The sequence below is a fragment of the Citrus clementina genome, unplaced genomic scaffold (assembly GCF_000493195.1).
Source record: "Citrus clementina cultivar Clemenules unplaced genomic scaffold, Citrus_clementina_v1.0 scaffold_2, whole genome shotgun sequence".
Classification (NCBI taxonomy): domain Eukaryota; kingdom Viridiplantae; phylum Streptophyta; class Magnoliopsida; order Sapindales; family Rutaceae; genus Citrus; species Citrus x clementina.
In genome coordinates this window covers 16,792,437-16,819,506 of record NW_006262688.1, presented here as the reverse complement: position 1 = coordinate 16,819,506, position 27,070 = coordinate 16,792,437, and the positions used below count along the sequence as shown (strand labels likewise).

Sequence of the window (27,070 nt, the reverse complement as noted above, 5' to 3'; positions counted from 1 at the left end):
GAGTGTTCCCCCCGCAAACTCAAGGCTAGCACCTCTGCCTCCAGAACCATATGACCGTGGTGCAACAATTGATATTCCCCTAGATTCTGCACAGGTATCTGTGCACATTCATGATGTTGAATTGCCTTGCTCTATATATGCAGTATTTGAGCAATTTTTTTTTTCCTCGGGGTGAGGGGTTATATTTCTTTTTAATTCCAGGATTTGCAAGCAAAGGAGAAGGAACTCAAAGCAAGAGAGGCCGATTTGAAAAGGAGGGAACAGGTGATTCCTCATACTGTTTTGGATTGGCTGGCTTATTTATTTTATGTTCCATACTAATTAACAAGATTAGTTGGCCAGTGATTTTATCATCTACCGCATATCTTTTCTTTAGGAGTTATTGAAGAGCTTGTTAATCATAATTGTCTGTGGCCAAGGACTAATATTCAGCTACTCATGGACTTCTTTTCCGCATGTCAGAAAAAATGCAGTGTTGAAATTGATTTTTGAAACATTTATTGACCTATGGTTCATTTTTTTCAACCATCTTTCAGTCTTCATAATTATTTGTCTAAATGTATTCCCTTTTGCTTTCATCTGATTTGTAGTGGATGCTATAAGATTGTGAACCTTATATCTGTGAGATACTAAATGTTGTCTTTGCACACTTTATATTATTGTTTTTGAAGTAATAGAAAACCTCATATACTAAGTTTCTCTATGTGCTGCAGGAACTAAAACGACGTGAAGAAGCAATAGCTCGAGGTATATGCAATTAGCATGTATATAAATTTATATAGATGAAGAATGAGATTGTAGATTACCTATGTTGTTCTTTTTGGTTTTGGCAGCTGGAGTTCTAATGGAAGAAAAAAATTGGCCACCATTTTTACCAATTATCCACCATGACATCACAAATGAAATACCAATTCATCTACAGAAGATGCTGTATATTGCATTCACAACATGGCTGGGTATGTTTTCTTCAAGTCCATATTCTGGAAGGCTCAATATATAAATTTCAAATCTGTACGCACCTTTCAAATGTTCTTTTTTAAATTTCTTGTAGTAGATTTTCTTGTTACAAGCTCTTTAGCATTGTACTTGCCCAACCTGATTTGTCTGAATGTTGATCATTTCTGTGTCAAGGCATATATTTTTATCTTCTACTTTAAACCATATTACCGGCTATGTAAATTACACAGGCATGGTTGGTCGGTCTGTCAATTAAACATGACTAGCTCCATATTCAGGTTTTTCTATTGATTCCCAAATGAATCACCAAGAGATAGATATGTGCATAAAATTTTGACAACTGTAGACTAGAATGAGTATTCCTGTTACAATTGATTTTTCCAGAACAATATATATTTTCCTTGTAAAGAAGAAGATGCGGCATAACTAACTCTAGAATAACTTAGAAAATATATGCAGTTTGTAATTCATCATGCTGTATCAGAGATTAACTTGAGAAGAATGTAAACATCTTTAAATCTGTTAAAGAATTGTCCTGATAGCATAAAGAGATAACTTCACCTGGGCCTCTTTTATGTGCTTATGCAAAGTATAATGTGCCTCTTATGAGATCTTCTGTTAATAAGATAGATGTTGTAGCTTCAATGGTTAGTAGAAAGTTCATTTTGATTGGATTGTCTAAATAATTCTTTTTTTATTTTTTATTTTTTGTCTGTGCAGAGAAATCTTTCGCTGGAAATTAGTCTATATGATCTTTACTGAAATGTTCTTAAATTACGTGACATTGTGTAGGTTTGGCTGCATGTCTTGTGTGGAATTTTGTCGCAGTTACTGTCAACTGGATGAAAGGAGGAGGTTGATTCTAAATTTCACCTTATGATTGGCCATAAAGTTGTACTTTCTTTGTCATCATGTTTCATCAACTCTGTAACTTTTGTTCTGTTGTAGATCCGGTAATTTGGTTTCTTGCACTCATTTACTGCATTACCGGGGTTCCTGGAGCCTATGTGTTGTGGTATCGCCCTGTTTATCGTGCTATGAGGTACTGCATTTGTTTATTTCAGAGTTCACCTGATTTGTGTTATCTGCCGCTCAATAATGGGATTTGAGAATTACACTAGAAAATGATCACTACTTAAATTTATGCATTTCGTGGTTCTTAGTTTTTTAGATTTGTATGTTTGGTATAGTTTGACCGGAGTTAGGAATTGTGAAGATCAGGATCTTAGTTTTGTTGATTTCAGGCATAACTGTTCAAAATTATATTTTACTATTGTAAATACTGATGGATATGTGATGTCCTAGGCATTATCTTGTAGAAGTATGTAAATTTGGACTAACTGTATGAGTAAAGTTTGCAATGAATTTGAAATGCCAGAACTTTGGAGGAAAATTTAAGTTGCACATAGTAATAGTTAATAACTCTGACCAGACGGCAAGGGGTCCAATTTTCTTTTGTCTTGACCTTACAAAATGAAAATAATTGTCTTTCTACTGCAATGAGTGTATTCCCATATTTTATCTTAACCTTAATATATTTTGTATGTTATATAACTTTATTCCAAGTACAGGACTGATAGTGCTCTGAAGTTCGGGTGGTTTTTCTTGTTTTACACGGTAAACTTATAAATATTCTTATTATAGATATTTTTTTTAATTATATTAGAAAATAAATTGATTTAGTTCCCTATTTTTCATGAATGCAGATCCACATTGGATTTTGTGTTTTTGCTTCTGTCGCTCCTCCAATTATTTTTAAGGGGAAATCTCTTACGTAAGTTATCTTTGATTCTTTTGCTTGTTTGCAACATAGCAGGAGTTTATTGTTCTCTTCCTTTTGTTTGTGGAAAAATGTAATGGCGGTCAAAAGGAAGGCATTTTCAGTTTTTGCATGAAGTTCAAACTTCAGATTTATCTATGATTTACTGGTAATATCTTTCCCTAATTATTTTTAACCAAAACTTTTATGTTCTTTGAATTTAACATGAACAGAAGTGTGTCATCTGTCATAGCTGGCTTGTTTACACTTATTTTACGTCTCTCTTTATTGTTGTGGAAAATAACTAATATTTCTGCTGAATAATCTTGTAGGACATTTATTTGGTTGTGGTTCATTTTCTTTTATTTCTGCAGCTAACTTTTTGTATTGTCTAATTCTGTGGACAGAGGTATTTTGCCTGCAATAGATGTTCTGACCGATAATGCTTTCGTTGCAGTAAGTTTGTTAATGTTGATTCTTTGCCTTTTCTTTGATGTTGATACTAAACTCACTGCAAGTGCTACAAAGTTATGACAAGTTTGTATTTGATTTGAGTGTTGCTGATTTGATATTGACAACCACTTTTTAGAGGCTCAACAAGTGTCAACTCGTAATTGCAGATATTCTATTTCATTGGTTTCGGATTCTTCGCTATTGAGTCACTGATCAGTATCTGGGTTATTCAGGTTTATGATGGAACTCTGTTGTTTCAACAACTGTATTTTCAGTACTTCAGTCTCCTGAACCTTAATGTTTCCTTTCGACCAAATTTGCAGCAAATCTACATGTATTTCCGAGGCACTGGCAAAGCTGCAGAGATAAAGCGTGAGGCTGCTGCAAAGACCATGATGGCACTATAAGATGCCACAACCATGGACCGACGACATTTCTTGTGGATAGAGCTGAGCTGACTTTTTTTTTTCCAAAAGATTTGCACTTCCATTCAGTTAATTCCTTCAGAGTTCAGATTGTTGATTTGTTCTGCATATCGTCAAATTAAGAATCTTGACAAAATCAGAAAATGTGCATAGGCCAATATGAGTGTGCTGTCGTGGTCTGAGTCGATGTCTTTTAATTTTTTTAGGGCCAAAATAATTTACATGGCTGGTTTTGTATGAATCCATGTGGAAGTATTTTAATATTCAAAGAAAAGAAAAGTAGACAGAAATATAGAAAGAGAAAGAACTTTAGTTTTCATTCAATGTACTCTCGAATGAATTTTAAATGAATTATGAATGATTACAACCGATACCTCTTGTTTATTGGAAAATGTAACCGAACATTTAAATTCTCAACTGATCATTGGAATTCTGAATTCCTAGAATTTAGAACTCAGGACACATAACTTATGGAATTCAGAACTTATGTACCAATAATGAACTGGGGGATAGACAAATAAATTCACAATACTTCGCTTTTGATATCCACCACTTAATAATAGTTGTACATGACTATTACTAGGGAAAAAGTCTATGGGATAAAACCCAAGTAAAAGAAATAGAATTTGATAAATCGCAAAGTAGCATTGGTTAAAAACTTTTGTCAATAAAAATCCAATGGGAAAATCTATGTAAAGGGAAAAAAGAGGACAATGCACATGTATCTAGTCTAGTCATAGAAGTACTTTTTTTGTAAGATTGTGCTCCCACTAATGGGTACTCCCTTGATCAACTTGATAATATGTTCAAACGACATATGCAATGTCATATACTATTTTCTCAAATGTTTATATGGATAGAGCTTTAGTGAATGTGTATACAAAATTATGTTTTGGAATGTATCTGTTTGATATCAATATTTTTATCTTGTTGGAACTCATGAGTGTAGAAGAATTTCGGTGGAATATGCTTTATTCTGTCTTCTTTAGTATGAGTTGAGTAATGCAAGTAGTATTATCTCATATATTACTGTCGAGATTTTCGTATTTGAATATAATTTACAAGGTTTTTTAATGTGATGAATGATGTATCACAAAAACCATACACATTCATGACTTGCTTCATGTAGCCTGAGAATTTCAAAATGGTTCGAGGATAAAGTGACAACAGTCTATTTCTCATATTTCCATTAAGTTATTGTACCATTATAAGTAAAAAACAAATTCTGTTTGTGAACAAGCTTTATAAGGATCAAATAAATAACTTGTATTTGCAACAAGACTCGATTTTTTTGTTATTTCATTAGAATAAAGTAAACTCAAATCAATAGTCACATAAGGATAATGGAAAATGTGCTTGATGCCATTCTAGTATCATCTAGTTGGTTCAACAAAAAACTTAGCTAATAGGTTTACTGAAAATGTTAGGTCTATACATTAGGCTAAATACGTCAAAGGACCAGCGACATTCAAATATGTTACTTCAAGATCAAGTGCTTTTTCATCATCCTCTTTAAGATAAAAAAGACTGTTTTTAGGATCAAATACTGCACACCATTGGGTACTCAATGGGTGATCTTTATCTATATTAAAAGGATTCAATATCTTCTCAACATAATTTGATGGAAGGATGAAGATAACATTAGATCTATTCTCGATTTGCAACCAAAATGGTGTCTAGTTCTCCTTAAATCTTTCATTTCAAACTCCTTTTTATATAATAAATAATCTTTTAGATATCTTTGGTAGTTTCAGTTAAATTCATATCACCAACATAGATTGCTATAATAGCAAATCTAGATTTTAACTTCTTTATAAATACACAAGGACAAATGGGATTATTCACGTATCCTTCCTTGGTTCAGTATTCATTAAAAAGATTATACCACATGTATTTATATATTTTCAATTCGTGCAAAGATTTCTATAACTTTATAGAACCCAAGCTATGATGTGGGTATTGAGATGCGTAATACAATTTGAATCTTTTAGAATATATATATATATATAAAATAATAATAATAATAATAATAATAACTCTAACTGTGATTGTTTAAAAACAAAGATGAAGCCATGAAGAAAGACAATCATGCTAGAAGAATATATCTATGGAATAAAGCTTCTTCCATTTCATTTGATTCTTTTTCCTCTAGTATAACCGATGGTGTCAAACGATTATACAAATAAGCTATCACCACATCCACAAGACTCATATCAGGCCTTTCAAATACAACCAAACTAATCAAGGATCATAATGTAATTGCACACGTTATTGGTGAATACTTCTCTTCATAATTAATAGAGAAACCTTATGCAATGAGTCGTGCTTTATATCTAACGATCTCCTTCTTTTCGTTGTGTTTCCAAAAATACCAATTAATATCCAAAAACTAATAGGTATTTGGACTACAAGTAAAAAGCATTACATTTGGCTAAAGAATTTAGTTTCACATGGATTGCTTCATCCCATTTGGGCCAATAATAGCTCTCTCTATGTTCATTGTTCAATTGTAGCTCAACATCATTATTTAATAAATCAAAAGCAATTATAAATGCAAAAACATTTTCTATAATTGTTTCTTTACGATTCCATACTTTTTATGTGTGATAAAAATTTGTAGACTTCTCTAAATTCTCAGCCACATGACGACATCAAGGGTTTGGCCCACATGTGGAGGGTATTTTCCACTTCATGAGATAGTGTTATTTTAGGGACTAAGGTCTTGACACAATTTAAAAGTAATTGATTACTTTCAAATATAAGAGTGCTTAATTATAATATAATCAGGTAAGTCTGGAGTCGAACTATAAGGAATTTAAAAATCCAATTATCAATAATTAAACAAAAACTATTTATAAGATGATTAGTAAGAAGAAATATACCAAATCAAAGAATTACTAGGATTGCGAGATTTACTCTTCTTATTCAAATCATACATTTAATACTCTCTTATATTTATAATTTGCATTTTTTCACCGACTTTGATATTATGGGACCTAGTTCTTAAGTAACCACTCTATAAATAAATATGGGGTTGAGTACATAATGTCATAGTAATATTGAAGTATTCACTACCATATGTGTACGTCAATATTAAGTTTAATATCTCTCTTGGAAAGAAAATATTAAGTAGAAAATACAAATTATAAAAATGTAACTAAAAATAAGAGAGTTATTGCATCTAAAATTTGAACTCTTGAGCTTCACCTTTACCTTAGCTTAGAAATGAATTAGTTACTCATGCTGGCAAGCAAAACACTAATTCTATTTGAGAAAAATTTGAAACTACAATACAAAGAAGTTGAAAACAAGAGAGGTGATAAAAATATATTTTTATTAATTGTACTTTTCCCTAAAATTCACTACAAAACTCACACCAAAACTCTATCCCTTATTTGTGACCCTTTGCTTTTATATAGACAAATTCTGATTTCAATTAAGTGTAGACATTTGCATGGTAACGCTAGTGAGCTAATCAAGTGTAGATATTTGCATGATAACTCTAGTGAGATGCAACAACAGAGTTTTAACGAAGCAATCTAGGGGTCTAAAACTGTAACCACTGTGGTGCATTATGGAGCGTTGGATTTAACTTAATCAATTGCTATAACTCAAGTTAAATCGTACCCTCTATTGGCTCTTTTTGTCAAAGCGATTGAATTACTAAATTAATAAGTGTTGAATCTAGTGCAATAGGGTGCATGTAAGCTTGAACACATGGTGCAATCTCAACATTTCAGAATCATTAATATAAAATTGAAGGAATCTAATATAATAAATTCTAACAACTCTTCCAAAGGTTTTTAATTCTCTAAAATCTAAATTTCACGTTCATTTTCCAATCCGAACACTAAGAATTCATGAATTCAAGCATTTTCCTACAAAACACAAAAATCACATGTAAAAATAGATAATTCCTAAAATGAACTAGGGATTCGTAAATGTGACAAAGTTTGTTAGTGTTATCAACTCTGTGACTGCAAAATGATGACCTTAACCTTAAATATACACTTCCTAATGTTAATTAGGTCTCATCAGTGGCCTTTTGCTCTGAAAGAACACTTTGACTTATAGCCTAATCATATACAATAACAAGATCTTGACTTTTTTTTTAGTACTATTTTTTAAACCAAGTGATCTACCATGTTTCAGGCATGTTATAGATGATTTATTAATTGTCTTTTTATCAGAATGTTCAATAGGAACAACTATCTGGTTGTGTACATTTAGTGCTAGCATATGTAACTTGGTTACTTTGGTTGTTTATATAAATGCATTTGGCAAGTGATTTACAATTTGTTGTAGTGAATTATTCTTCACACTTTATTTTCACTCTGAGTAGTGCAGGAATCTAGATGAGACAATTTTATTATTTGCCACAAAAACTCATGCCCATTATCATACGATGACATTTTCTCTCCTGACAAAGGAAGTTTTATCTTATCAAAATACAAATCCACAAAATGTATTGTAAATAAATCAATGGTAATAAGCCTAAGATATCTGATAATAAATTTATAACAGATTGTGATTAAAACCCTGCTCTAAATATTGTTGAAGTCTTATTTTAGTGTGCTAGGGAGGTGCAACAGGTACTTGTATAGACATGCAAAGGAACATAAATGAGATATATCAGGTTGATGCCCTAGAACCAATTGCAATAGGTAATATTAGTGATAGGCAGTAGGCTTCAAGCAAATTAATGCTATAGCATGCAAAATACCAGGTTACCATACAGAAATAGGTAATTGAGATCGTAATAACAAAGTTCATGCAATTACTTTGAAGACATTTGATGAAGGATTTTGCTAATTCATTCTAAGTACAAACATGTGGTATTAGGTGCTTTACATCAATCATGACTAACATGAGTAAACTTATTAGCATTATCAAGGCATACAGTCTTGATTGAATTAAGCAAGCTAGCAAATGCAATCATATGCATAGATAATAAACAAACATATGATCATAATACTGATGCATCAATCAAGACCATCAAATAATGAAATAGACTACTAAGCAGGTGAATAAGTCCACATATATCTACCTAAATTCTTTAAAAGAATGATGGAGATTCAAGCCAATCTTAAAAGAAAATGGTCTCACTACTAATTTACCATGTGAACAAGTAGTGTAATTATTCTCATTGGATAAAAAAATCTTTAAATTCTTCAAAGGGTTTCCATGAGAATTTTCAACAATTCTATTTACAATAATTGAACTGAGGTGACCCAGATGGTCATTTCAAAGTATAAAAGCTTTTGAATCATAAATCTTCTGGTTCATGACTGTATAGCTCTTAATTGCTTTATCATCGCATGATATAAGTCAGATGAGAGAGTAGAAAACTTCTCCTATATACAATTTTGGCCTAAGTCACTATAATTAATATAGAGATATTCTGTATTATTCTCATATACTCTCTCTATATGAAACTTATTACAACAAATATCTTTGAATCTTAAAAAGTACCTTTTAGACTTGGGTGAATGTAGAGCATCATTAATACATAATTTTGTACCATATGTTAACATGAACATAGTCTTCCAGAGCCCTTAATTAAATGTGTAGGAGTTGAGATGATATTCACCTTAGCTTCACTTAGTGCATGCTAAAATCATGAGATATTTGTTATAACGAAGAATAATTAATAGTCGCTAAAAATATTTCTCCATCATGGAGTTCCATTGGAAGATCCATATCCTTTGAAGAGAAAAAAATGTTAAACATATTAATATATAAAAGACGAAATATATATGATTATATAAAGCTCATAAAATTTAATAGTAATCTTAATTTGTATGGATATTTTTATCACCAATTAAGTCATCTATTTAGGCATTATGTATTTGAAGAAGTCTGAGATGTCTTGATGTGTGCTACCACCATGACTACACATCATAACTGAATAACACTAGAAAGTGTATATTTAATAAAGGTTAAAATTATCATTTCTTCACTTACAATGTTAATTGATGCGCTCATAACTTATACATTATCTTAATGCTCACCTAATACAATTTTATGTTAAATTAATTTGTAGTATGTTAATTTTATTTTAGTTTTATGTTGTAAATATATTTTAGGAATAAAGAAAAAATGAGAGTTGAAAGTAGGAGACAAAAAAAATGGATTGTATTGATTATGGAAAAAAAGAAGTGGAGCCCATTGATAAAGTGATAGTAAAATGGCAGCCACCACTTTTGGCCATCACTTATTTCTTTCTTTATTTCATCATAATAATAAGAAAAAAAGTATAATAAGAATAAGAAAAAGCTTTGGCTTCTTGTAAAAGGGGAGTAGAAGAGAGGGATAGAGGAAGAGTAACGTAAGACAATAGTAGAGAAAATAAAATTTTCTCTTTTCTTGTGCAGTTAATTTTCTTGTAATATATTTTAGAAGTTTGTTAAGTTAAATAGCTGTTTTGTTTGTCAATACTCGCTAATTTTCTAAGTTATGGTGAAATGTGAAGCTCAAAAATTTAAAATATGTAAGTAATTATTCTCTCAAGCAAGTTTATAGTTCATTATTTTAATTATATATTTACAAGTTATACTTTTCACTTGTTATTTTCACTTTATTTTAATCCGTAGATCTAGATCCACTTTAGATCCATATGGTATTTAAACTTAATGTTGACACACCATTATGCCTATGGCACATTATGTACTTTATCTCCATATTTATCTATAACTGGTTAGTTAATAATAAAGTCATATAATAATTAAAAAAATTATTAAATATAATATGAAAGAGTATTATGACCATAATTTAAATAAGCTTGTTGGGGGTGTGATTAGTGTAATTTGTATGTTTACTAAAGGGTAAAAATGTTATTTTGTGCTATACTATAATTTACATTTGTAATTATATAATATATTATTAATTTCTAATTATGTTTTTAAATATTTCATTTTTTGTATTTTTGTGTGCTTATTAAGTAAAATAATAATTTCACTCAATTTGAAGCTCTATACAGATAAAGGATGTCAAATTTGGATTTCGAAGGTTCATAAAGGTTAGGTCATTGTAGAGGAGGATCCACATTTCTTCTTTTGAAATTATAAGTTTTTATTATGTTAAGTGTAGTAATTGTTTGTCGAATAAGTTGAGTGTGCTTGGGTAGATTGAGTTAAGTTTATATTTGGTTGGTAGAACAAATATATAGTCACAAAACAATTGGCTTTGTTTATGTATATAGTGTGAATTGATTATAAACTATTGTAAATGGAGAAGGGGGAACATACTACTACACCTTTGTTCACTGTTTTCTCTCAAAATTCTTCTCATCTTCTCTCTATCTTAATTATTTTTTAATATTTTATAATATATTTTCAATAAATAAATTTAATTTAACTTCTAATTTTTAGTTGTTTTTATTTCTTTTAATTATGTATAATTTAATTTTAAGAATCATTTTTATTTTAATTATGCTTAGCTAAATACTAATAGGTAGGGTAAGGTGAAACTCTTAATAGAAAAATATGATTTAATTAAATTTTATTTTTAATTATATAAATTAAATTATTTTATATTTAATTTTATTCATATTTTATATTTTGAAATTATGATTTATTATATACAAATAAGGAAATTTGACATAATAAATTCTTAATATCTTAGTATAAGGTATGGTAAAATGATATTTTGACTTATTATAGACAAATTGAATTTTGGCATACTAAGTACTTAATTCATAGTAAAATTAAAGGAAAATAATGATAATTTATACAATTAATCTTTTCAGCAATAAAAAAATAAAAGATAAAAATTTATTGAATTATTTATTACGAAGAGTGAATTCATAATCCTAACTAATTGATTTTCATGGTTTTACTTAAATTAAATATTGTGTAATTAAATTATATTTTTAGTTTCTAAATGATTAAAGGAAATTAACAAATTAACTCTTTTCCCTGTGGATCGACCTCATATTTGAGAGTTATAAATCACTTTTGAGTTTTGTCAAATTTTTGACGCCGTTGTAGGAGAAAGACATCTGTTTGTTTTTCTTTTATTTTTATTTTTTTTTGTTTTTTCTTTAAATTTTCATTTGCCCTTTTTTCTTTCCTTAAATTATGCTCTACCTGCATAAATTTCTGAAATTTCATTTTCACCCTACACTTTTCTGTTCTATACTTTTAAAAATTATAGCTTGACCATAAAAGTTTAGAAGTTTTTAAATGGATCCCTAACCGAAATTTCCCATAACAATAAGATTTTGATCTACAACTTGAACTCATTTGGACTCAATATGGATGAAATAAACATGAATATTAACTTAAAAAATTACAACAAAGGCTAATAATTTGAATTAATTACTTAATTGGCTAGTAATTTTTAAAATTTGATAAAAAAGAGTCTGCATCCAGAGGTGAGTATTCATTTTCTGATGCAGAGGTGAGTATTCATTTTCTTTCTTTCTTTTTTAAATTTATGCAATTTAAGTTTTGTGTTTCTATTATTTTTCATTTTTTATATATCTTTATTTTATTTTGTTAATTTATATGGTTAGATTAGCTGCCTATACTGTTATGTAATTTTTGTTAATTTGTTTATATGACTGGTTCAACTGCCTGTTTAGTTATTTTAATTTTAGTTAATTAATTTTCATTTTATTTATTTTTATTTTGTAGTTTTTTCTTGTACATTTATACTAGTTTATTTAATTTTCAATTTGATTTTATTTTTAAATTTGTGTAATTTGATTTAGTTTTTCATATGTTACTTATTTGTTTGTGTATGAACTTTATAACATAATTTCACACACACATCATCAACATTGTATGAGACATTGGTCTTGAACTTGAGGTGGTAGATTAATTCGTAAATCTCAATCACTACCACCAATCATGGAAGGGATCCAAGAAGAAAACCTTTTGGGCCAACTTAATATTCAAATTGATTAAGGAGACAATCATTCTCAACATAATGTACATGATGAAAATCAACCAAGAATTTTGAGAGATTACATGAATCCAACCAGAACTGGACCACACTCTTGTATACTACTTATGTAAGAATTATCTCAATTCAACTTCAGACCAAATATTATTAAACTTTTACCAATATTTCATGGTTTAGAATCTCAGAATCTGTACTTACATTTAAAAGATTTTGAGGAATTTTGTAATATATACACAAATCAAAATTATAGCATGAATATGATTAAATTAAAGCTTGTTCTCTTTTCATTAAAAGATAAAAGCTAGAAATTGGCTATAAAACCTTAGGTCTGGATCAATAAGAACTCGAAACAACATGCAAGAATAATTTTTTAAAAAAGTTCCTTCCACTTCACATAATAAATTCATTTAAAAGACAAATCACTTCTTTTACTAAAAAAAATGGAGAAACATTATACCATTGTTGGGATAGGTTTAAAGAATTGCTTAAAGTACGTCTACACTATGATTTCGAAACTTGGGGATTGGTCACTTATTTCTACAAGGGTTTGCCACCCCAAAGTAAACAAGTTGTTGAAGTGATGTGTAATGGTGAGTTTAAAGATAAAAATCCTAAATATACATTAGATTACCTCGACCAATTAATATAAAATGCGCAACAATGCGATACTGTTTGAACTTTTGAATTGACAATTAAATCACAACTATCTCCATCCAGTGGAGGAATCCATAACTTTAAGGAAGATCATGATTTGCAAGAAAAATTTGCATCCCTAGCTAGGAAGGTTGAACCTTTAGAGAAAATAAGAATGATCAAGCAATATCTATTCAGGAAAAGGTCTAATGATCATTTCATTGAAGATTGTCCCACTTTGCTTGCACTTAAAGAATGTCTCTATGATTAAGTTAATACCATTGACATTTTTAATAAGTCAAACTCATATTTACAGGATGATAATCTTGGTTGGAGAAATCATTCAAATTTTAGTTTGAGAAATAATAATAATGCACAATTTTCACAAGCACCACCTCCATAAAATTTCAAAATACTCAGTTTTATGCACCATATGTTCCACCACCAAAGAAAAATCTATAAGACACAATGGATTCATTCATTACGAAGCAATATGTTATTAAAAATCAAAATGTATAGATCTTTTTTTATTTGAAAGATACTCTTGCTAGAGTTGCTTTTGCACTTACAATTAAAAAAAGGTGAATTTTTACCTCAACCACAAATAAATCCTAAGATTTAACAAAATCCAACCATGGACCAAGTCAAGTTAATTACAACTCTTCGTAGTGGTAAGATTGTTGAAACACCTATTCCTGAACTTCGTGAAGTTGAAGACAATGAAAAGTCAAAGGGTAAGGAAGTAGTAAATAAACTTAGACGTAGTGAAGAAATAACTATTGTCTATTTAAACCAAAAAAATAAACCACTCTTCTGAAATTTAGGAAATCTTTAAGTAAATGAAACTTAACATTCCTCTGTTAGATGCAATTAGTAGGTACCTTCATTTGGCAAATTTTTGAAAGACTTGTGCACTACCAAGAGGAAATTGCAGCTAAGAAAGTGAGATTTCATGGCTGAATAGGTGAGTAACATTCTATCTACTAATAATATGTTGAAATATAAAAATCTTGGTTGTCCTACTATTTCCTGTATTATTGGTGATCACCGAATTGAGCATGCTTTACTAGATCTTGGTGCTAGTGTTAATTTGCTTCTATATTCAAATTTTCTTTAACTTAATCTTGGGGAGTTAAAATCAATTTCAACTACACTTTTGCTTGCCAACAGATCAATTAAAATATTGAAAGGAATAGTAAAAGATGTTTTAATACGAGTTGGCAAATTTATATACCTTGTGGATTTTATTGTCTTAGAAACTAATTATGTTGTAAATAACTATAAACCAATTCCTGTAATTTTGGGTTGAGCATTTTTAGCAACTGCTAATGCTTTGATCAATTAAAGGAATGATTTAATGAATTTGTCCTTAAATATGACTCTAGAATTGAATGTGTTATGTAGGCCACATAATGAAGAATATGAAAATGAAGATGATACTGGTGAACTAAAGCAATTACATGAATCGTGTATAGAGGAAAATATTTGAAAAAGATTTTTTTTTGAACTTACTAATATTTATTCGATTAATTCAATTGAATCGAATAAGCAACTTGAACTTGATACTTCTAATATAAATTTGTTGCTTGATTCTGCTCAGACTTTACAAAATGATGATGAAAAACCAAAATTTGAAGAGCTTGGAATCATTGAAGAGACAGAACAACAAGAAGTACTAAACTATAATTGAAACCTTTGCTTAAAAGATTGAAGTATGCTTATCTTGAGAAGAAAAAACTTATCCTGTTATAATTTCTTCTATTTTAACAAACGACCAAGAAGGTAAGTTATTATCTATAATTAAAAAACATAAAAATGCAATTGGATGGACCAGTTGCTTTTGAAAAAAATGTCTTTTGGACTTTGTAATTCTCTTACAACATTTCAAAGATCCATGTTAAGTACTTTTAGCGATATGATTGAATATTATTTAGAGGTCTTTATGGACGATTTGACTATGTTTAGGAATTCTTTTGATGATTGTCCTGATAATTTAGAAAAATTTCAAAAAAGATGAGTGGAAAGAGAACTTGTGTTGAATTGAGAAGAATGTCATTACATGGTTATTTTTGGAATTGTTTTTGGTCATGTCGTATCTGTTAAAGGAATCGAAGTTGACAAACCAAAAATAGATAAATTGCTTCAACAAAAAATAGTTAGAGATATATGATCCTTTTGAGGACATACATGATTATGTAGGAGGTTTACAAAAAACTTTAGTGCCATATTTAAACTACTTTATAATCTCTTATTAAAAGATGCGTCATTTGAATTGATTAATGATTGCCAAAAGTTTTTTTGAGAAAATAATTTGTCTTTTAACATCTGCAACTATTATGTAATCTCCTGATTGGTCTTTACCTTTTAAATTAACGTGTGATGTAAGTGACTTTGCTGTTTATGCTGTTTTAGGACAAAAAAGGGATGATATGCGCTTTGTGATTTATTATGTGAGTAAGACTTTAGATAGTGTTCAAATAAATTATTCTACAACTGAAAAAAATTACTTGTTGAGGTAGTTGCATTAAACAAATTTCATTCGTATTTGTTTGGTTTTAAATTTGTTGTTTTTACTGAACATACTACTGTGAGATATTTGATGAGTAAATAAGATGCAGAACTAAAACTAATTCATTGGATTTTGTTACTCCAAGAATTTGACATCACCATCAAAGATAAAAAAGGTATCAAAAATGTCGTTGCTGATCATTTATCAAAACTCACATATGAATTCTGCACTGATATAACACTTATAAATGATTCTTTTCTGAATGAATTTTTATTTTCTTTTACTTCAATGTTATGGTATGTTGACATTATTAATTTCCTTTTTATAAGTAAAATGTCTTTGCAATGGAATACTCAAAATAAGAAGAAATTTTTGGTTGAAGTAAATAAATTTTATTGCGATGGTCCTTACTTGTTGAAGTATTGCTCTGATCAAATTTTTCAGCAATGTATTCCTGACAATGAGGTAAGTTGTGTTGTCAATTTTTATCATTCTAAAGCATGTGTGGAAGTTTTTCTTTAAGGAAAACTACTATTAGAATTTTATAATGTGGATTTTATTGGCCTACTATATTCAAATATACATATGAATTTTGTAAAACTTGTGGAAACTGTCAAAACTTTGTATCAATTATTAAAAGAAACATGATGCCTTAAATCCATACTTAAGATAGAAATATTTGACTGTTGGGAAATTGATTTTTCACAATAATTGAAACCTTAAAATCAAACATGGAAGAAATACAATGTAAATTGTATAAGCATTTTCCTTCTCTCCTTGAAAATGCCCTCTAGAGAATTTGCAAAGCTCATTGTGAATGATTGTGTTTGTTAATGATCAATGAGATTCTTGTTGATATTCAATTAAAGTAACGGTCTGATTGGCCGGTGAGTTTACTGATCCATTTGCTTCTTACATGTCTGGTTTAAAAAAAAGCACACTTGCTAAAAGAAGTAGAGTTAATCCACTTGGCTTTAAATTGCTAATTATGTCAGACTTGATTACAATTGAACATATTGTGAAAAGGAATGGTTTCTGAAAATTGTGAAGATAAAATTGAATTCATTAAAGATGGCCAAAGTAAAGAATTATTAGATGATATCTTATAATCTTTTAAAACACATCCAAATAGATATGTGCAATGTGAGATTCATAATTTATGGATACTGTTCCAAAAAGAAAGTACTCAGTTTAATCTTAGGAATCTAACTCTAAGAGATCATGTTTACCAACTTATAAGAAAACTGGATGGAAAGCATATTCTTGACCTATAGAGGGTGTTCAAGCTGTTACTAGAGGTAAAACTAAAGGAAGATTTGAGCTACAATCACAATTACCAATACATATCCATTTATTTTACTGCTATTTTATCATTGCATTAATGCTCTTATTGGTGTGATTTTGTAACTAATCATTATTTGTTTTCTTTTTATTGTTTGTTTTTCTTGCTTTTGAATTATTAAGCCACAAGCTTTATGCGTCATTTGACAAATACATTAACCTATTTACAGTTGCATATCATTATGGATGTCACCAAGATTTTTAAATATATGCTTCTTTTTCAAACCTTCACAAATTATTTTTAAGGCTGTCTCAATGTGAGCAACTTCTAGTAGTCAATTCAAGAACATTTATATGCTTACTTCACTATTAAAAATACAAGGAGTTTGTTCATAGTAGACAGAAAACTACACTTGGTATATAGAGGAGGCAATCGATGGTTATCAAAATTTGTCTCAAAAGGTACTTTTATTAGAGGGAACTAAGTGCTAGGCATCATCCCAAAAGCCTTAAAACCTCTGGATTTTTACCTAGCCCACTAGTTGAAGAAGAGTTAGTTGTCTCATATCCCATTATGATAGAACCTTCCAGCTCCTAAATTTCTATCAATTATCAATTGAAAGAGAAAGGGGTACAAGCAAATTGTGAATCTCTTAGGCCATGAAATTCTTCGTTTGTAAAGTGGGAATACAAGCCTTTATATATAGAAGATTGGGTTTTTCTAGCTTGGTTTGCTAAGCATAAAGAAATGGTTCTTCTATATCTTGGCGGATCATATATGCCATGAAGCACCGAAACCGGTTGAGTCACTTAGTGAGCAAACATCACTATGTGACCAATACAATCTTGATTCCTTCACTTCTTAACCTATCTTAAGAGCATTCCTAGTTAGGTGTATCTTCACAGAGGAAATGAACCAATGATCCAAGCCTCAAGGGGAGTCTAAGAGAATTTGAACTAAGAATAAATATTTATTTAGATCCAATCCTAAATATTTATTTCTTAACCATGCAATTAATAATCATTTCATTCAACTCCTACTTACTTTTCATGATTTTGAGTCTTAAAATCCATTTATGTATTTAAAAGAATTGAAGAAGTTTACAACATTTGCACTGATCAAAATTAAAGCATATCATACTTAAGCTTTTGCCTTTCTCACTAAAAAAAAAAAAAGCTAAAACTTGATGACTATAAAACCTTAGGTTAGGATCCATTAAAACTTGGGATGAAAAACAAGCAGAGTTTTTGAAAAATTTCTTTCCACCATATAGAACATATTCTTTCAAAAGACAAATCATTACTTTCACTCAAAAGAGAGAAGATACTATTTACTAGTGTTAGGATAAGTACAAATAGTTACTTAACATTACTCACACTACGATTTTGAAACATAGAGGTTATCGTCTTATTTCTATTAGGGATTGACATCCCAAAGTAGACAGGTTGTTGCAATGATGTATAATGGTGAGTTTAGAGACAAAATTTTTGAAGCTACATTAGAATATCTTGACTATATAGCAGAGGTAAAACACTGGGATACAATTGGTTCTTATGAGTCATCAAGTAAACCATAATCATGTCCATTTGGTAGAGGCGTGTAGAACCTTAGGGAAGACCATAACCTTCATGCCAAATTTGTATTTTAGCTAGAAAAGTCGAAAGCATTATTGTAAAAAAGAGTGATCATGTTAAATTTGTTAAGAAATTTCATTTCATGTTTGTAGTTCCACTGACCATTTTAAATAGAACTCTCCATCCTTGCTAGGTCTGAAAGAAAGTTTGCACGAACAAGCAAATGTCATAACAGTTTCAAGACCATCCAAATTCATACACCTACATCTCCGATTGGAGAAACCAAAATTCCCAAAGTTATCCGCTTTAAATCGCACCACTAGGAAAAAATCTTGAAGATACTTTGCCATCATTTATCAAAAAACAAAAGTTTATTAATAACCAAACCATGTAAATTTTTACTTAATCTTGGTGTTAGTGTTAATTTGCTTCCTTATTCATTATATCGAAAACTTAATCTTGGTGAGTTAAAACCAATTTTTACCACTCTTTTACTTGTTGATAGATCGATTAACGTACCAAAGGGGATAATCCTAGTTGAAAATTCATATATCTTGTGGATTTTTTTTTGGTTTAAAAATTAAAGCAATTGCTGATGAATGCAAGCATATTCTTGTCATATTAGGTTGACCATTTCTAGCTACTGCTAACACTTTGATTAATTCTAGGAATAGAGTAATGAATATGTCCTTTGGCAACATGGTGTGAAACATAATGTGTTCAATATGTACAAACGACCTTGTAATAAAGAATATGAATATAGTGAGAACAAAGATGTTGAGCTCATCAAACTAATCATTGAGGAACACAGTTATGATGAAAATTTTACAAACTCTATGGGAATCTGCTTTACTGGTTCTTTTGAATCAAGTAATGAATTAGAATGTGATACTACTAATATATGTTCTATAGTTGATTATGTGTAGATACTTAAAGAAAATAGTGGGCAATTGAACTTTGAAAATATACACCTTGAATAGACAAAGGAAGAGGGTACACCAAAGCTTGAATTGAAGCCTTATCAGAAGAATTAAAGTATGCATACCTCAAAGATCAACAAACCTATCCAGTTTCTTTCTGACTCAGAAGTGACTGAGCAGGTAAGCTATTGGCTGCTTTAAAAAGACATAAGACTGTAATTAGTTGGACCTTGAAAGATATTAAGTGCATCAATCCTTTAATTTTCACACATAGAGTACACTTAAAGGAAAATGTCAAAACAACCCATCAAGTACAAAGAAGGTTAAACCCTTATATGAAAGAAGTGGTAAAGAATGAGGTCCTTAAACTACTAAATGTAGGAATTATCTATCCTATCTTTGATGGCAAATGGGTAAGTCCAATATAAGTAATATAAAGAAATCTAGAATAACTATTGTGAAAAATGAAAAAGGTGAGCTAATACCAACAAGAGTCCCAAGTAGTTGGTGCACATGTATTGATTTCAGAAAATTAGATGATGCCATTGGAAAAGACCATTTTTCCCTTTTATTTTTAGACCAAATTCTAGAGAGAGTAGCAGAACACTCATACTACTACTTTCTTGATGTCTACTCAAGCTATTATCAAATTCCTAAAGCCTTAGAAGACCAAGAAAAGACCACATTCACATGCCGATTCAAAACTTTTGCTTTTAGCAAAATGCCTTTTGGACTTTGTAATACTTCTATAACATTTTAGAGATGCATGCTAATCATTTTCAGTGGCATGGTTGAAAATTATTAGGATATTATCATTTTACTACCAAATATGTTAGTACCAAGGTTTGCCGAAAAGTGCATTTTATTACCAAAGTTTTTGCGCCGTTATTAATTCACTACCATTCCGTTAACAACGTTAAAAATTTACTGATGTCATAAGGGCATCAAAGACATTTCCAGCTGTAAGAGTAAAATTGTATGTTAATTTGATAGATAAATTATCATTTTACTATCAAGTTTTTAGGGGAATTATCGTTTTACTATCGAATTTTTAGAGCAATTATCATTTTACTACCGAATTTTTAGGAGAATTATCATTTTACTACCAAACTCTTGGGGTAAAATCGACTTTTAACTTAATTTCCATTAAACATTAACGTTTTCTTAACGAAATGGTAGTGAATTGATAACGGCGCAAAACTTTGGTAGTAAAATACACTTTTCGACAAACCTTGGTACTGACATGATATGTCACTAAAACTTTGGTAGTAAAATAATAATTTTTCAAAATTATTTGGAGCTTTTTATGGATGATTTAACTGTATTTGGAAGTTCTTATAATAAACGTCTTGATAATTTGGAAAGAGTTTTCAAAAGGTGCAAAGAAAAATGACTTGTTTTAAATTGAAAAAAAAATGTCGTTTCTAGGATTGTCTTGGGCCATGTAATGTCTTCTAATGGAACTAAAGTTGATAAAGCCAAAGTGAAAGTCATCTCAAAATTACACTCACCAAAGACAATTAGCAAAATCTATTCCTTTTTAAGACATTCCGAGTTTATAGGAGGTTTATAAAAGACTTTTGCTTGGTATTAAAAATTGTATGTTCATTAAGGGGTAAAAATGTTATTTTGTACTTATATTATAATTTACATTTGTAATTATGTAATATATTGTAAATTTCTAATTATGTTTCTAAATATTTGATCTCATTATTTTTGTGTGTTTATTATGTAAAGATAATAATTTCATGTAATTCGAGGCTCCAAACAAATGAACAAAAGTCAAATTTGGATTCTGGAGTCCGAGAAGTTAGGTCATTATGAGGAGGATCTGTGACTTTTGTTGTGAAATTATAAGTTACATTATATTTTGTACTTATATTATAAGTTACATTATATTTTGTACTTATATTATAAGTTACATTATATTTTGTACTTGTATTATAAGTTACATTATATTTTGTTATTTGGGTGTGTTTATTAAGTAAAAATAATAATTTTACGCAATTCGAGGCTCCAAACAAATGAACGGAAATCAAATTTGGATTCCGGAGGTCCGAGAAGTTTAGTCATTGTCGAGGAAGATCTGCTGCTTTTGTTGTGAAATTATAAGTCACATTATATTTTGTACTTATATTATTATTTACATTTGTAATTATGTAACATATTATGAATTTCTAATTATATTTCTAAATATTTGATTTTGTTATTTTTGTGTATTTATTAGGTAAAAATAATTAATTTCACGCAATTTGAGGCTCCAAACAAATGAACAGAAGTCAAATTTGGATTCCGGAGATCTGACAGGTTAGGTTATTTTCGAGGAGGATTCGCGACTTTTGTTGTGAAATTATAAGTTTTTATCATATTAAGTATGGTAACTGTGAAATTATAAGTTTTTACTATGTAAGTGTAGTAATTGTTAGTGGAATGAGTTGGGTGTACTTGAGTGAATTGATTCAGATTTATATTTGGTTAGTGAAACAAATGTATGGTCATGATACAATTGACTTTATTTATGCATGTGGTGTGGATTGATCATGAATTATTATAAATAGAGAAGAGGGGAATACACCTCTTTACACCTTTATTTACTTCTTTCTTTCCAAATTCGTCTCCTCTTCTCTCTATCTAGGGGTGTTCGCAGATTGGATTTTATGGATTGGACATCAATCCATATCCGATCCATGATTTTACGGATTATAAATTTTCAATCCAATCCAATCCACAGATTGGTGAAATTCAATCCAAATCCATATACAATCCACTATTTTACGAATTGGTTTGAGGACTGAAAATTTTTAAATCTGTCCAATCCAAAAACTAACTAAATAAAAAAATTTAATTTGAAAATAATTTTACTACTGATCAAATTTAAATTTAAATCAGATTTAAATAAATTAATTGTTTAAATAAAGCTAGAAAATACATTTAAAGTTTCAAAATATAAAACACCAAAACGAAAAAAAAATCTCATTCGTTTAGATCAGTACATGGAAATTAACTATTTAAAAAGCTATATTTATTTATTTAGTTGTTTTTATTTTATATTATTATTGGATAAGATATAATATAGTGTTAATGTAACTATATTTTAACTTATTTAATTACTAGTAAGTACTAATATCATAATTACAATTTTTTTTAATTAAATAAATACTTTTTATTTTTTCACGGATTCACGAATTTTTGTGAATTTAAAGAAGTAGATCCATATCCAATCCAATCCACCAATTCACGGATCGGATTTTTATGGATCAGATTTCTACGGATCAGACGGATTGAGCGGATCGGATTGAATTTTGATCACCCCTATCTCTATCTTATGTTTTAATATTTTATAATATATTTTCAATAAATAAAATTAGTTTTATTTTTAATTTTTATATACTATTTTTTAATTATGTATAATTTAATTTTAATAATTACTTTTATTTCAATTATGTTTAGCTAAATACTAATAAAAAGTGAAATTCTTAGTAAAAAATGATTTAATCAAATTTATTTTTAATTATATAAATTAAATTATTTCCTATCTAATTTTATCCATATTTTATAATTTGAAATTTTGATTTATTGTAGACAAACATGAGAGTTTGGCACAATAAATTCTTAATATCTTTAAAAAAGGATTTAATCAAATTTTATTTTTAATTATATAAATTAAATTATTTTCTATGTAATTTTATCCATATTTTATATTTTGAAATTTTGATTTATTGTAGACAAACATGGGAGTTTGACACAATAAATTCTTAATATCTTAATATAAAGTATGGTAAAATAGTATTTGGACTTATTGTAGATAAGTTAAATTTTAGGACACTAAGTACTTAATTCCTAATAAATTAATGGGAAAATAATTGTAATTTATACAATTAATCTTTTGGGCAATAAAATAAAAATAAAAAATTTATTAAATTGTATTTACTATTAAGAGTGGTTTCATAATCCTAGCTAATTTAATTTTATAGTTTCACTTAAATTAAGTTGCATATATTTAACTAAAATGATGGATGCTTAAATGATCGGTGAAACTTGGGATTTATAAGCTTCATTTCTTAGTCTTGTCTCTCTGGCAAGTTTTGTTTGTCTTGTCCTTCTGACAAGTTTGTTATAGGGTAAGTTATCCATCTTTCGGTTGGATAGGTGTACTTCCTGCTTGTGATGAGTACTATGACGTCCAATAGAGATTCGGGGGAGCATGAGATTAATGTTGCATATGATAAGTTTTCTATTGGGGAGGAAGATGAGGATGGTCTTGTCTTCCATAGTGAGGATATTGCCACTAGAAATGCAGGGTTGACTGATTTTAGATTCTGCTTGGTGGGGCGGTTTTTAACTAATAAGGTGATAAACTTTCCGGCAATGAAGAATACAATGGCGGCATTATGACGTCCAGGGAATGGGGTGTGCATCAAAGACTTATCACCTTATCTTTTCTTGTTCCAATTCTTCCATGAAGTTGACCTCAAGCATGTCATTGATTCGGGACCGTGGGCCTTCGACCAACATATCCTAGTCTTAAAGAGGTTGGGGGAGAATGAACAGTCGCATAGGGTTCCTTTATTCCACACTTCGTTCTGGATTCAAGTGTACAATTTACCTATTGGGTTTCTATCGGAAAAAGTGTTGATACATATTGGTAACTATATTGGTGAGTTTCAATCTTCAGGTCCTAATAATCTCATGGGAGTGTGGAGAAACTATATGCACGTAAGGGTATCCGGAAACCTCTGAAGCGAAGATTGCGGTTGAAGAAGGAGGGAGGAGATTGGTTTTGGGTTGACTTCAAATATGAACGGTTAAATACTTTTTGTTTCATCTGTGGACTCCTTTGGCATTTAGAAAAACTTTGTCCGAAGTTGTATAATTGTGATGCTACTGATATTACAAGGCCATATGGGCCAGAGATGAAGGCTCCAACTTATGGGAATGCCATGTCCTCCGGCGAAAGGTGGTTACGCTCAGTACCGCCAGAAGAAAGTGTGGCTAATTTTGGAAGTTTTACTGATTCCTTAAGTTGTACCGTGGTAATGAGATAAATGCCTCCAAATCAGGAATTTCCAATAATACGAAATTTTCCAACAATGTAGGGAGTGATGGGCATGATCATATGGAAAATATGGTGAGTTTACAAGCATTGCCAGTTGTTCAGGCAACTAGTAGTCAACGGGTTAATAAGGGCAAAGAAGTGGATCCATTTGAAAATGGGTTGGACTTTGCTCAAGCAGTTGAAAAAAGAGCTTGTGTTAAAGGAAGCTAAAAGAATAAGGGCTGATATGGGGCTGGAGGGTTTAGTGCAATCAGAGGTGGATGTGAGTTATATGGTGGTGGATCTAAAAAATAGGCTAGCAGTGGGACCTGTATTCCAGGCCCACCGAGAGCAATGAGTACCTTAAGATGGAACTGTCGTGGGTTGGGCCAGCCACGGACAGTTCGAATATTGGCAGAGTTGGTCCATAGCAAGAAGCCTATGTTTATTTTTCTTATTGAAACGTTATGCAGTAGAAATAAATTAGAGAGGCTTAAAATTCAATTGGGCTATGATGGGTTATTTGTTGTTGAAAGAGTTGCTCGGAGTAGTAGGCTCGCGCTTCTATGGAAAGCAACTAGTACTGTTAATCTACTACAGTTTGCCATCAACTTCATAGATGCTAAGGTTGAAGTGCCCGATTTAGGAAAATGGAGATTGATTGGTTTTTACGGCTATCCTGTGTCTAGTCGGCGTAAAAAATCATGGGATTTGCTCCGTTTACTTGCTACTTCCTCCTCACTTCCATGGTTGTGCATAGGTGACTTTAACGATTTACTGGCGGTAAATGAGAAGAGAGGTAGCATTGCGCACCCTAATTGGAAGCTGGTTGGTTTTCAAAGAGCCACTGCAGATTGCAATTTGGTTGATCTTGGGATCGATGGGTATTAGTTCACATGGGAGAGGGCTAGGGGAACTAATAAATGGGTTGAAGAAAGACTTGACAGAGCTTTTGCATCTGAGGAGTGGATTCAACGTTTCAACAGGGCGAACATTTATAGTTTAAAATCTTCTTGCTCTGATTATCTTCCCATCTTGTTGGATCCTAGCCCGGTTCAGCCTGCTTCGAGTCATAGACGATTTCATTTTGAGAATATTTGGTTGCGTGAGGCTGATTGTAGTGATGTTATTCGGGATAACTGGATTTCCTCTACTTGTGAATCTATTCAACATAAAATTATGATGTGTGGGTTTGCTTTAATGGAGTGGGGAGGGCATTTAGCCCGAGACTTTCGAAAGCGTATCCTGGAATGCAAGAAGTGTATGGCTGTTTTACGGGGTAGGCGAGATGGTGAGGGTGTGGTTGCATTTACAGAGGTGAGAAATCATTATAATGAACTTTTGCATAGTCATGAGGCGTTTTGGAAATAGAGAGCAAAGTCTTTGTGGTTAAAGGAAGGTGATAAGAACACTTGCTATTTTCATGCTTCGACCTCAGCCCAGAGAAGGCATAATTCCTTTGATGCTTTGATCGTGGACTATTTTCAGAGCTTATTCACCTCTGGTGGGTGTCATACTACCAGTGTGTGGATACTAGAATCATAAATGGTCATAATTCAATGCTTTTGGCTCTTTTTTTTTTTTCTGACATTGAGGTTAAAGAAGCACTCTTTCACAGGTGTGTGGCGAAAACTACGGAACTTGAATGTACCAAGCAAGGTTAAGAATTTTGTTTGGCGAGCAGCAACAAATGTGCTGCCTATTGCAGTTAATTTAATTTCTAAAAGGGTGAATATTATCTCTACTTGTGTTGTGTGCCATGCTTTTGATGAAACTGTTATAAATTCTTTGCTTGAGTGTTGTGTTGCTAAGGCTTGCTGGATTTCTTCCTCTATGGGCTTTGTTGGCCATTGTTCTTTTTCTTGGAGTGGCTTGATCACATTTTTACACGCTGTAGTAAAGAAGAGTGCCATACTGCTATGATGATTTGCTGGAGAATTTGGGTTAATCGTAATGACAAAGTACGAAATAATAAGGCCAGTTCAGTGAATCAGGTTCTTAACTCTGCTGGGCAGCTTCTCTATTAGTGGCAAGAAGCAAAAAACCAACAGTTTTATGTTGATGCTGATGTTCACAAGCTGGTTCATGGGGCAATGTGTTGGGAGAAGCCAAAGTTTGGCTGTGTTAAATGCAATGTCGACGTTGCTATGTTTTCTTCCCAGGGTAAGATTGGGTTCAGGTGTGTGATTCGAAACTCAGAGGGTGTTTTCTTGGCAGCAAGATGTGCTAGTATGGCTGGAAATTTTGGAGCAAGTGAGGCTGAAGCTCTTGGCATCCGAGAGGCCCTTAGTTGGCTTAAAGAATTACAGTTTCCTTGCGTTATTATAGAAACAGATTGCTTACAAGTGTTCCAAGCTTTAGTTTAGGAGTTTTCAGGGCCAAATGATTTTGGTTTAATAATTGATGAAAGTTGAGCTTTAGCTATGTCTATAGGAGAAGTGTAATTCTCGTTTGTACGTCGGTCTGTGAACCTGGCTGCTCACTCTGCTGCGAGGGCAGGAGGTTCTATGTTAGGTCCCCAAGAGTGGAATTTTGTTCCACCTTTGTGGTTATTAAACAGTTTGTAATTCGTTTTGTTTAATGAAATTGGTTTCCTTAAAAAAAAAAGTTGCATAT

General features: G+C 30.7%; 1 protein-coding gene across 1 annotated transcript in view; it reads left to right on the top strand.

Moving 5' to 3' along the window:
* LOC18052737 (secretory carrier-associated membrane protein 1) overlaps window positions 1-3,798 on the top strand; it is a 4,187-nt gene extending 389 nt beyond the window's left edge. The window contains exons 3-13 of the mRNA XM_024190806.1: window positions 4-94; window positions 202-264; window positions 714-747; window positions 834-956; window positions 1,750-1,812; window positions 1,906-1,999; window positions 2,529-2,574; window positions 2,664-2,731; window positions 3,124-3,172; window positions 3,337-3,402; window positions 3,493-3,798. Of these exons, the coding sequence (XP_024046574.1) occupies window positions 4-94; window positions 202-264; window positions 714-747; window positions 834-956; window positions 1,750-1,812; window positions 1,906-1,999; window positions 2,529-2,574; window positions 2,664-2,731; window positions 3,124-3,172; window positions 3,337-3,402; window positions 3,493-3,576 (781 nt within the window). The 3' untranslated portion in view covers window positions 3,577-3,798. The remainder of the gene's footprint in view (window positions 1-3; window positions 95-201; window positions 265-713; window positions 748-833; window positions 957-1,749; window positions 1,813-1,905; window positions 2,000-2,528; window positions 2,575-2,663; window positions 2,732-3,123; window positions 3,173-3,336; window positions 3,403-3,492) is intronic.
* Window positions 3,799-27,070: the final 23,272 nt, after the last annotated feature.